Source organism: Oncorhynchus clarkii, chromosome 5, assembly GCF_045791955.1.
Source record: "Oncorhynchus clarkii lewisi isolate Uvic-CL-2024 chromosome 5, UVic_Ocla_1.0, whole genome shotgun sequence".
Classification (NCBI taxonomy): domain Eukaryota; kingdom Metazoa; phylum Chordata; class Actinopteri; order Salmoniformes; family Salmonidae; genus Oncorhynchus; species Oncorhynchus clarkii.
Window position 1 is genome coordinate 91,174,821 of NC_092151.1, and position 13,500 is coordinate 91,188,320.

At 45.2% G+C, this 13,500-nt stretch overlaps 1 protein-coding gene across 5 annotated transcripts in view; it reads left to right on the forward strand.

Moving 5' to 3' along the window:
* LOC139409561 (retinoid X receptor, gamma b) overlaps positions 1-13,500 on the forward strand; it is an 80,215-nt gene that overhangs the window by 40,138 nt on the left and 26,577 nt on the right. For all 5 annotated transcript variants that reach the window (XM_071154896.1, XM_071154895.1, XM_071154894.1 and 2 more), the window contains exon 2: positions 7,039-7,268. In XM_071154896.1, the coding sequence (XP_071010997.1) occupies positions 7,039-7,268 (230 nt within the window). The remainder of the gene's footprint in view (positions 1-7,038; positions 7,269-13,500) is intronic.

Consider the following 13,500-nt stretch of genomic DNA (forward strand, 5'->3'; position numbering starts at 1 on the left):
GGATATTTAATGTATTGCAAAAGTGCTATTGGATTATGTTTGGTTGTCAATGCAAAAAGGAGATGTATCTTTTGTGCCACTGACTTAGTCTGGCTTTAATTCCAGTTTGCCTACAAATGAATAATTGATATGTTGGATTCACGTCTCCATCTCAACCAAACATCAAAGTTAAAGAATATGACCAAATCAAATCAAACTTGATTTAAAATGCATTTAAAGTTTAATTTGATTTAGTCCTGTTCTTTAAGTGTTATTTTTGGTTGAGGTGGACACTTGAATCCAACATATCAATTATTAATTTGTAGACAAAGTAGAATTAAAGCCATACTAAGTCAGTGTATACAGTATATACAGTAGAATTAAAGCCAGACTAAGTCAGTGTATACAGTATATACAGTAGAATTAAAGCCAGACTAAGTCAGTGTATACAGTATATACAGTAGAATTAAAGCCAGACTAAGTCAGTGTATACAGTATATACAGTAGAATTAAAGCCAGACTAAGTCAGTGTATACAGTAGAATTAAATTAGAATAGAATTAAAGCCAGACTAAGTCGGTGGCACAGGATGGACCTATCAAAGCAGAACCTGCATCTCCTTCAAATGTTGATGTTTGGTTGCGTTGACAACCAAACACAATTCAATGTCTAGTTCGTCTACAAATTAATAATTGAGACAGTACGTTGGATTCATGTCCCTATCTCCACCAAAAATCACAGTTAACGAATAGGACTAAATAAAATCAAACTTTAAATGCATTTAAAAAAAAGTTTGATTTGATTTAGTGTTTTCTTTGACTTGTTTGGTGTTTGGTTGAGATAGAGACGTGAATCTAACATATTACTTATTAACTTGATGATAAGTTTTGAAATCCACCAAAGCTTGAAATCCTAGACCTGTATTTACATAATTTAGCAGACACTCTTATCCAGAGCGAATTACATGCGCAATTAGGGGTTAAGTGCCTTGCTCAAGGGTACATTGACCGATCTTTCACCTAGTCAGCTCAGGGATTTGAACCAGCAACCTTTCAGTTACTGGCCCAACACTCATAACTCCTAGGCTACCTGCCTGTCTATTTTAGTTCAACCCTGGGTTGAATTTAAACAATAGCTGTTGATGATGCAAACGCTATATAGTCCTAAATAGTCTCATTGATGCGATATGACTTATGGTTATATTTCATTTGGTCTCTTAAACCTACCCTTTGGAATGACTTTGCAAATATAATTAGTTATTAAGATATCTTTCAATAATGATTCTCATGATAGCACATTGGTATTAGTCAGTGACAAATATCAAAGCTAATCAGGGCTGGGCTTTGTTAAAACCCTGGATGTGAGACCAAATTTATAATTGTAGAAAGATCAACTCTTCAGTAGGAGGTGCTGCCCAGCCTCGATAGGAGAGTGAGTTGTTGGCAGTAGAGTCTCAGGGCAGTGAACCAGGTTCCAGTGAGTTGTTGGCAGTAGAGTCTCAGGGCAGTGAACCAGGTTCTAGTGAGTTGTTTAGCAGTAGAGTCTCAGGGCAGTGAACCAGGTTCTAGTGAGTTGTTGGCAGTAGAGTCTCAGGGCAGTGAACCAGGTTCCAGTGAGTTGTTGGCAGTAGAGTCTCAGGGCAGTGAACCAGGTTCCAGTGAGTTGTTGGCAGTAGAGTCTCAGGGCAGTGAACCAGGTTCCAGTGAGTTGTTGGCAGTAGAGTCTCAGGGCAGTGAACCAGGTTCCAGTGAGTTGTTGGCAGTAGAGTCTCAGGGCAGTGAACCAGGTTCTAGTGAGTTGTTTAGCAGTAGAGTCTCAGGGCAGTGAACCAGGTTCTAGTGAGTTGTTGGCAGTAGAGTCTCAGGGCAGGGAACCAGGTTCCAGTGAGTTGTTGGCAGTAGAGTCTCAGGGCAGTGAACCAGGTTCCAGTGAGTTGTTGGCAGTAGAGTCTCAGGGCAGTGAACCAGGTTCTAGTGAGTTGTTTAGCAGTAGAGTCTCAGGGCAGTGAACCAGGTTCTAGTGAGTTGTTGGCAGTAGAGTCTCAGGGCAGTGAACCAGGTTCTAGTGAGTTGTTTAGCAGTAGAGTCTCAGGGCAGTGAACCAGGTTCTAGTGAGTTGTTTAGCAGTAGAGTCTCAGGGCAGTGAACCAGGTTCTAGTGAGTTGTTTAGCAGTAGAGTCTCAGGGCAGTGAACCAGGTTCTAGTGAGTTGTTGGCAGTAGAGTCTCAGGGCAGTGAACCAGGTTCCAGTGAGTTGTTGGCAGTAGAGTCTCAGGGCAGTGAACCAGGTTCCAGTGAGTTGTTGGCAGTAGAGTCTCAGGGCAGTGAACCAGGTTCCAGTGAGTTGTTGGCAGTAGAGTCTCAGGGCAGTGAACCAGGTTCTAGTGAGTTGTTTAGCAGTAGAGTCTCAGGGCAGTGAACCAGGTTCTAGTGAGTTGTTGGCAGTAGAGTCTCAGGGCAGGGAACCAAGTTCCAGTGAGTTGTTGGCAGTAGAGTCTCAGGGCAGTGAACCAGGTTCCAGTGAGTTGTTGGCAGTAGAGTCTCAGGGCAGTGAACCAGGTTCTAGTGAGTTGTTTAGCAGTAGAGTCTCAGGGCAGTGAACCAGGTTCTAGTGAGTTGTTGGCAGTAGAGTCTCAGGGCAGTGAACCAGGTTCTAGTGAGTTGTTTAGCAGTAGAGTCTCAGGGCAGTGAACCAGGTTCTAGTGAGTTGTTTAGCAGTAGAGTCTCAGGGCAGTGAACCAGGTTCTAGTGAGTTGTTTAGCAGTAGAGTCTCAGGGCAGTGAACCAGGTTCTAGTGAGTTGTTTAGCAGTAGAGTCTCAGGGCAGTGAACCACTTCTTAATGACATGTTGGCAGTATCTAATGACTCCCCCAGTCTGTTCTCTTGATTGCTTTAGTGGGCATTATGTTTTGTATCACTTTGTCACAGTGCAACACACACGTAAAAACACACTGCAGATCGATGCACGCGTTAGAGGATACACTTCTCTCTGGAGGGATAATCTGATCGATTTTGAAGTGTGTGTCATTCTGTTACAGATAGACCCCTTTCTCTCTCTCTCTCTCTCTCTCTCTCTCTCTCTCTCTCTCTCTCTCTCTCTCTCTCTCTCATTCTCTCTCTCTCTCTCACACACACACACACACACACACACACACACACACACACACACACACACACACACGCCCCTATTCCCAGTAGCCTGATCTCCAGACCGTAGATATTATTAGTTAGTGGGCCACTGGTTTATTGAATTACCACACACTGGAGGGCTCAGTGTACACTGAGGGGACAAAACATTAGGAACACCTGCTCTTTCCATGACATAGACTGACCAGGTGAAAGCTATGATCCCTTATTGATGTCACTTGTTAAATCCACTTCAATCAGTGTAGATGAAGGGGAGGAGACAGGTTAAATAAGGATTTTTAGGACTTGAGAAAACTGAGACATGGATTGTGTATGTGTGCCATTCAGAGGGTGAACGGGCAAGACAACAGATTGAAGTTCCTGAACGGGGGGGGTTTGGTAGTGAGTGTCAGGCGCACCGGTTTGTGTCAAGATCTGCAATGCTGCTGGGTTTTTCACTCTCAACAGTTTCCCGTGTATCAAGAATGGTCCACCACCCAAAGGACATCCAGCCAATGCTTTCGACACCTTGTAGAGTCCATTTCCTGACGAATTAAGGCTGTTATGAGGCTAAAGGGGAGGAGGGGGTGTTCTTAGGGTTTTGTACACTCAGTGTGTGTGTGTGTGTGTGTGTGTGTGTGTGTGTGTGTGTGTGTGTGTGTGTGTGTGTGTGTGTGTGTGTGTGTGTGTGTGTGTACACACTAACCTGTAATTAACTACCACAGATTTAAATGGTTTGTGGTTTGGGTTTATCCACCCTAAAAAATCAGTGGGATACTATGTTGACTTCCAGCATGGTCTTTTGTGTGCTATGAGAGAGTAAAGATGGGGCTCTGTCTGTTCTTACTGTAGCTCTCTGAATGTAGCCATCTCTGTCTGTTCTTACTGTAGCTCTCTGAATGTAGCCATCTCTGTCTGTTCTTACTGAAGCTCTCTGAATGTAGCCATCTCTGTCTGTTCTTACTGAAGCTCTCTGAATGTAGCCATCTCTGTCTGTTCTTACTGTAGCTCTCTGAATATAGCCACCTCTTTTTCACCATGTATCGGTTCTCATCAAGTCAATGTAATAAATATGACAATTTTGTATTTTCCTCTCAAGTGTATCTGTTCTGTTTTGAGGTAATATAATAATTTGAATATGAATGTGTAAATGACGTGATTATGGCTAGGCATGTGTTATACTGTCACCTCAGCATTATAGTTATTGTGATGTATTACCTACACTAGTGTATGTTTTCCTGTCTGAGTTTCATGGGAAACAGCAGCAGCCTAACTGTAACTGTCTACCAGCGTTGTCTCCTAATAATCTATGTAACCTTGGGATACTGATATGATCTCTTTTGAACTTGGCCGGGAGGGATTTGGCAACAGGTGACCTTTGAGTCGCAACAGCATGGGGTCAAAGGTAAACAGAGCTCCTCTGTCTGTTTGATTTCCCTGTGTATTGGAGTCAGTCTTACAACAGTCTGCAATGATCTTTCCCAAGTTCTGTTCCTCCTTTTAAAGAATGTGAGTGTGAGAAGTACACAAACATACATTCCGGAGTGTCCGTGGAGTGATTTACATAGAATAGCGTTTGCGTGGGACAGACGGTGGAGTTGGATCAGGTCCGGCAGGGATAGCCCCGTCATCCACCACAGGCCTTTCCATTTACGTATCCTCTGGTGGCAATGCTGGCTTCTTGCCACACACACACACACACACACACACACACACACACACACACACACACACACACACACACACACACACACACACACACACACACACACACACACACACACACACAAACAGCATTCCCTAACCTCAGAGCATGCTAACCTCAGCCACCCTTTTTCTTTTAGGAATCTCACCAGCTGACTGTGTGTCCAATGAGAAGTGATAGTTTTGTACTGGGTCGGGGGCAGACTGGCTATGCTTGTTGTATACAGGTCAGGAAGTCTCTGCTGCTCAAAGATAGACAGCTATTTTATCTTCCCAAGACTGAAGAGATAGTTGGCTAGTTTTGGGCCACAGGGACCATTGAGAGCCGCTGAAGTATACTGCATATATGACCGACTGTCTCTTTTCGGTCTTAGGTTTTTTACATTGGATAAAAGTAGACACTCAGAGCTAGAAAATGGTGTATCATTCACTACAGTTGAGGAACCATTGGGAAAGTTATTCTGCTTTGAAAGTTGATAAACTTGTAACCCCACTTTTGAGGAAAAAGTGCCTTTGAATGTTTTGGTACAGCTACTGGACAGGTCTTCTTTGTCTTCTTTGTCTACACACCCATTCAGCATCGTTCAAACCCTCTTAAGCCTCGCCCATTCAGCATCGTTCAAACCCTCTTAAGCCTCGCCCATTCAGCATCGTTCAAACCCTCTTAAGCCTCGCCCATTCAGCATCGTTCAAACCCTCTTAAGCCTCGCCCATTCAGCATCGTTCAAACCCTCTTAAGCCTCGCCCATTCAGCATCGTTCAAACCCTCTTAAGCCTCGCCCATTCAGCATCGTTCAAACCCTCTTAAGCCTTAGCCCCACCCATCTCTTTAAGGATTCACATGTGAGGCCATGTGCTAAACAGAGTGAGGAAGGTAATGTAGTAAACAACCAAATATTTCAAGACTAAAAGTGGTTTAATGTAGTAGCCTACAATAAGGGGAAAACTCCATGTGAAAATACACTTTGTCTAGTCCTTGGCCTATATCCTAATCTGACTTTGAAAGTGTACAGGTACAAATATTGTATAAATATTTTTTGTAAATATTAGATGACGCTTACTCAGACACACTTGTCTAAATTGATGGGTCAATGTGAAGGAAATGCTATAACCACCCCCCCCCCAGACACATCTGGGGCGGCAGGGTAGCCTAGTGGTTAGAGCGTTGGACTGGTAACCGAAAGATTGACAAAGTACAAATCTGTCTTTCTGCCCCTGAACAAGGCAGTTAACCCACTGTTCCTAGGCCGTCATTGTAAATAAGAACGTGTTCTTAACTGACTTGCCTAGTTAAATAAAGGTACAACATTTAAAAATCTAGCTATGTGGATGGGTTCAAACAGACCGTTTGCAGAAAGTCGTCCATCACAACTTTTCCCCACTGATCTTTTGTCGATAGCGCCTGTTAAATTTTGTGCAGCAATGTTGTTGAGAGCAGTAGCAACACTTTTGCAGTTATCCATGCCTAACGTTATACAGTATCTTTCAAAAAGCATACTGCACGCATACTGTGCAGTTTATGTTATAGACAAAAGCATGCTACATGGCAGACCAATCAGAACTCATCTCTCGTCATGTTCATCTAGCCCACCCATTATCTCAGCCAATCATGGCTCGCGGGAAGGTTCCTGTCTGTTCCTGTAATTTTATATTTTATTCCTATTTACAGATGACATACAAGTTTGTTATTTTAAGGCACATGAAAGTTCACATGTTTCAGAAGGCATTTCTGCCCAAATAAAAACACATTTTGATTAAACAAAAAAAAAGTATCATTTGAAATGCCTCTCCTGTGAGGTAGTTACGTGCGACATACGCCTAGCTTATTGAAACGGGTCACATATAATGTAGGGCCGGGACGATACCTAATAATCAGTCCCAATATACTGTAGCTCCTAAACATCTCTTCTCTCATATCCAGCCGGGCCAGCTGGAAAGACGCCTAAATATGTGTCTGTCTATGTCTGTTTGTCTGTTTATCTTCTTGAGAGAGCCCATACATTACAGAAGGAGAGGGGTGGGGGTTATAGTGCATTACAGAAGGAGAGGGGTGGGGGCTGTAGTTTTCTGGCTAAAGAGGAAGTTGCACAACATCTCTTCTCTGGCGTACAGAAGCAGGATTAGCAGCCAAACAGCTGTGGTTCTACAGCATGTGATGTGTCTGCTATGGAGAACTGTTCCGTTCAGACTCAGCTCTGTCTCTAACCCTGTCTCTTTGACTCATCCCCACAGATTCCCAAGGGCCGATGAGCATGCCTCACTCCCATGGCCCTCCAATGGGTGGCATGGTGGGGCACCCCTCCGTCATCAGCACCTCCAGGACCCTTCCATCCCCAATGAGCACCCTGGGCGCGCCCATGAACGGCCTAGCGTCGCCCTACTCCGTCATCACGTCCTCCCTGGGCGCGCCCTCCACGCCAGGGATCAACTTCGGATCGCTCCACAGTCCACAGATGAGAGAGGTGTGGTGCCACTTAGCTTCACTCAACTTGTGAGATCTGAAAACATCTAATGTTGCTGACTACGATCATCCAGAACAATAGATTTTATCTCAATAGCTAGATTTCCCTCCAATTGGCGAACACATTTTTTAATGCGAATATAAAAAACTCTGTATAAAGAAAACATGCTGTTTCCCACCACACGGTGTGCTTCCACAAACTAATGTTTCCCACCACGAGGTGTGCTTCCACAAACTAATGTTTCCCCACCACGAGGTGTGCTTCCACAAACTAATGTTTCCCACCACACGGTGTGCTTCCACAAACTAATGTTTCCCACCACGAGGTGTGCTTCCACAAACTAATGTTTCCCACCACGCGGTGGGCTTCCACAAACTAATGTTTCCCACCACACGGTGTGCTTCCACAAACTAATGTTTCCCACCACGCGGTGTGCTTCCACAAACTAATGTTTCCCACCACACGGTGTGCTTCCACAAACTAATGTTTCCCCACCACGCGGTGTGCTTCCACAAACTAATGTTTCCCACCACACGGTGTGCTTCCACAAACGAATGTTTCCCACCACACGGTGTGCTTCCACAAACTAATGTTTCCCACCACACGGTGTGCTTCCACAAACTAATGTTTCCCACCACACGGTGTGCTTCCACAAACTAATGTTTCCCACCACGCGGTGGGCTTCCACAAACTAATGTTTCCCCACCACGAGGTGTGCTTCCACAAACTAATGTTTCCCCACCACGAGGTGTGCTTCCACAAACTAATGTTTCCCCACCACGAGGTGTGCTTCCACAAACTAATGTTTCCCACCACACGGTGTGCTTCCACAAACTAATGTTTCCCACCACACGGTGTGCTTCCACAAACTAATGTTTCCCACCACACGGTGTGCTTCCACAAACTAATGTTTCCCACCACGCGGTGGGCTTCCACAAACTAATGTTTCCCCACCACGAGGTGTGCTTCCACAAACTAATGTTTCCCCACCACGAGGTGTGCTTCCACAAACTAATGTTTCCCCACCACGAGGTGTGCTTCCACAAACTAATGTTTCCCACCACACGGTGTGCTTCCACAAACTAATGTTTCCCACCACACGGTGTGCTTCCACAAACTAATGTTTCCCACCACACGGTGTGCTTCCACAAACTAATGTTTCCCCACCACGAGGTGTGCTTCCACAAACTAATGTTTCCCCACCACGAGGTGTGCTTCCACAAACTAATGTTTCCCCACCACGAGGTGGGCTTCCACAAACTAATGTTTCCCCACCACGAGGTGGGCTTCCAGAAACTAATGTTTCCCCACCACGAGGTGGGCTTCCACAAACTAATGTTTCCCCACCACGCGGTGTGCTTCCACAAACTAATGTTTCCCACCATGAGGTGGGCTTCCACAAACTAATGTTTCCCACCACACGGTGGGCTTCCACAAACTAATGTTTCCCACCACGAGGTGTGCTTCCACAAACTAATGTTTCCCACCACGAGGTGTGCTTCCACAAACTAATGTTTCCCCACCACGAGGTGTGCTTCCACAAACTAATGTTTCCCACCACACGGTGTGCTTCCACAAACTAATGTTTCCCACCACGCGGTGTGCTTCCACAAACTAATGTTTCCCACCACGAGCTGTGCTTCCACAAACTAATGTTTCCCACCACGCGGTGTGCTTCCACAAACTAATGTTTCCCCACCACGAGGTGTGCTTCCACAAACTAATGTTCCCCACCACGAGGTGTGCTTCCACAAACTAATGTTTCCCACCACACGGTGTGCTTCCACAAACTAATGTTTCCCACCACACGGTGTGCTTCCACAAACTAATGTTTCCCACCACACGGTGTGCTTCCACAAACTAATGTTTCCCCACCACGAGGTGTGCTTCCACAAACTAATGTTTCCCCACCACGAGGTGTGCTTCCACAAACTAATGTTTCCCCACCACGAGGTGGGCTTCCACAAACTAATGTTTCCCCACCACGAGGTGGGCTTCCAGAAACTAATGTTTCCCCACCACGAGGTGGGCTTCCACAAACTAATGTTTCCCCACCACGCGGTGTGCTTCCACAAACTAATGTTTCCCACCATGAGGTGGGCTTCCACAAACTAATGTTTCCCACCACACGGTGGGCTTCCACAAACTAATGTTTCCCACCACGAGGTGTGCTTCCACAAACTAATGTTTCCCACCACGAGGTGTGCTTCCACAAACTAATGTTTCCCCACCACGAGGTGTGCTTCCACAAACTAATGTTTCCCACCACACGGTGTGCTTCCACAAACTAATGTTTCCCACCACGCGGTGTGCTTCCACAAACTAATGTTTCCCACCACGCGGTGTGCTTCCACAAACTAATGTTTCCCACCACGCGGTGTGCTTCCACAAACTAATGTTTCCCCACCACGAGGTGTGCTTCCACAAACTAATGTTCCCCACCACGAGGTGTGCTTCCACAAACTAATGTTTCCCACCACACGGTGGGCTTCCACAAACTAATGTTTCCCACCACGAGGTGTGCTTCCACAAACTAATGTTTCCCACCACAAGGTGTGCTTCCACAAACTAATGTTTCCCACCACGAGGTGGGCTTCCACAAACTGACAGTGTGTGACGACGTAGTGCAAACAAAGTGTACTTTTCCCTCTTTAAGTTTTCATGTACTGAATAAAAATGTAACATTCAATGTGTTTCCATCACATTTTCAACTCTTACTGATAGTTTTGTCGCAAAAAAAAAACATTTTTTATTAAATAGCAAATGTGTGTAACAGTATAACTTTAGACCGTCCCCTCGCCCATACCCGGGCGCGAACCAGGGACCCTCTGCACACATCCACAACAGTCACCCACAAAGCATCGTTCCCCATCGCTCCACAAAAGCCGCGGGGAACCACTACTTCAAGGTCTCAGAGCAAGTGACGTTGAAACGCTATTTAGCGCGCACCACCGCTAACTAGCTAGCTGTTTCACATCCGTTACATGTGCCTACTCTGGTCTTGGCACAAGCCCTCTAGCCAACGGCTCGCAGATACAGTGCAGGTGGGCTAGTCTTCATGATGAAATTATTATAGATAAGAGCGAGAATGTTTTTATTTGTCAAACTGCCGTCAAGCATTGGTCATCATGTCACCAGAATAAGACCCTGGATATTTATGGGACAGGACCATCAAGTTCCTCACCGTGCACTTTCACCACCCTGTGAAGTTCCTCACCGTGCACTTTCACCACCCTGTGAAGTTCCTCACCGTGCACTTTCACCACCCTGTGAAGTTCATCAACGTGCACTTTCACCACCCTGTGAAGTTCCTCACCGTGCACTTTCACCACCCTGTGAAGTTCCTCACCGTGCACTTTCACCACCCTGTGAAGTTCATCACACCACCCTGTGAAGTACCTCACACCACCCTGTGAAGTACCTCACACCACCCTGTGAAGTACCTCACACCACCCTGTGAAGTACCTCACACCACCCTGTGAAGTTCCTCACCGTGCACTTTCACCATCCTGTGAAGTACCTCACACCACCCTGTGAAGTTCCTCACCGTGCACTTTCACCACCCTGTGAAGTACCTCACACCACCCTGTGAAGTTCCTCACCGTGCACTTTCACCATCCTGTGAAGTACCTCACACCACCCTGTGAAGTTCCTCACCGTGCACTTTCACCACCCTGTGAAGTACCTCACACCACCCTGTGAAGTTCATCACCGTGCACTTTCACCACCCTGTGAAGTTCATCATAAATTATAATCAGTAGCCTAATAAACTGCATGGTTTCACGAGATAGTGGGAGGCCCACACATCATGTCATCGCGCGACTCCCAAGTTTACTTCGATATGATGGGTATTACAGTAGATTCCTTCAGTTGGTGGCCAGATGTTCATTCAATGTGTACTGCATGTATGCACTATATTCTGCTCAAGGACTGAATCAAGGACAGTCATTTTGCTTTCTAAGTGTGTGGTTTTTACATGCCTGTTGGATACTCAGTGTGAAGGTTAGCCGTATCCAATATCTGGCGAGGACATGACATTACTGTAATCCACCACCTCTCCTCTGCCCTCTGCTTGACCTATAAACCTTTAGCCTAAAGGTCAGCTCTTAATGGCTTGTTGTGGGTCAAACAGGCTGGGCAGACTATCCAAGTGGGACGCAGTGTGTGTGTGTGTGTGTCTGTGTGTGTGTCTGTGTCTGTGTGTGTGTGTGTGTGTGTGTCTGTGTCTGTGTCTGTGTCTGTGTGTGTGCCCCTTCTCGGTGTTAGCCTCAGCCCTTGAATGGATTATAGCAGTAATTGCCAAAGAAAGACCATCTCTCTCAGTTTTCTCCCTCTCCGCTGAGCTTTCATCCTCCCATCTATAGGTTATTACAGGATCATTCACAACAATGGATAAGCTTCACTGACATAAACAATAAGCAACAATACCCACCGTAAGGACGCTAATCTTACCGTCTCACACAATGAACTACAACATCCTATAGGAATTCTCTCTAAGTGCTCTGTTATATAAACTACACAGCAGATAAGGGTTTTGAAAGTCAGCCCTTCAGACAATGCTCCATCATACATAAGTGCTTTTGTGTTTATGCTATGTTTCACTATCTAAAGCCAATGGCTGCCATTGTTACACTAATTATCAAGCCTTGTCTTAGAGATTATTTGAAAGGGGGAGATACAGTGAAAGGGGGAGATACAGTGCCGTCAAACAGTATTTGCCCCCGTTTCTCATTTTCTCTATTTTTTTATATACTGAATATTAACAGATCTTCAACCAAAACCTAATATTAGATAAGGGTCATCTGAGTTTACAAAAAAAAATATATTACAAAATGTTTTTTTTTTTGGGGGGGGTGGGGGGGGCAAAGCCAGAACTGTATGCTATAGAGGAGAGGATATCACAATATTGTTTTGAAAGGTTTGTTTTAGGACTGATGCCCAACTGAGCGTTTTACTCAATTGCGGGTCTCAATAGGTGCTGATGGAGATTATGTCTAAGCCTCCTGGAGTCTAAGCCTGGGTCCAATCTAGTAGTAATAGTTTATAGCTAGTAGTAGCTAGTAGTAATAGTTTATAGCTAGTAGTAATAGTTTATAGCTAGTAGTAATAGTTTATATCTAGTAGTAATAGTTTATAGCTAGTAGTAGCTAGTAGTAATAGTTTATATCTAGTAGTAATAGTTTATATCTAGTAGTAATAGTTTATATCTAGTAGTAATAGTTTATAGCTAGTAGTAATAGTTTATATCTAGTAGTAATAGTTTATAGCTAGTAGTAATATTTTATATATAATAGTAATAGTTTATAGCTAGTAGTAATAGTTTATAGCTAGTAGTAAATCAAATCTAATTTATTTATATAGCCCTTCGTACATCAGCTGATATCTCAAAGTGCTGTACAGAAACCCAGCCTAAAACCCCAAACAGCAAGCAATGCAGGTGTAGAAGCACGGTGGCTAGGAAAAACTCCCTAGAAAGGCCAGAACCTAGAAAGAAACCTAGAGGGGAACCAGGCTATGTGGGGTGGCCAGTCCTCTTCTGGCTGTGCCGGGTGGAGATTATAACAGAACATGGCCAAGATGTTCAAATGTTCAGAGATGACCAAGAGGGTCAAATAATAATAATCACAGGCAGAACAGTTGAAACTGGAGAAGCAGCACGGCCAGGTGGACTGGGGACAGCAAGGAGTCATTATGTCAGGTAGTCCTGAGGCATGGTCCTAGGGCTCAGGTCCTCCGAGAGAGAGAGAGAAAAAGAGAATTAGAGAGAGCACACTTAAATTCACACAGGACACCGGATAAGACAGGAGAAGTACTCCAGATATAACAAACTGACCCTAGCCCCCCGACACATAAACTACTGCAGCATAAATACTGGAGGCTGAGACAGGAGGGGTCAGGAGACACTGTGGCCCCATCCGATGACACCCCCGGACAGGGCCAAACAGGAAGGATATAACCCCACCCACTTTGCCAAAGCACAGCCCCCACACCACTAGAGGGATATCTTCAACCACCAACTTACCATCCTGAGACAAGGCCGAGTATAGCCCACAAAGATCTCCGCCACGGCACAACCCAAGGGGGGGCGCCAACCCAGACAGGAAGATCACATCAGTGACTCAACCCACTCAAGTGACGCACCCCTCCTAGGGATGGCATGAAAGAGCCCTAGTAAGCCAGTGACTCAGCCCCTGTAATAGGTTTAGAGGCAGAGAATCCCAGTGGAAAGAGG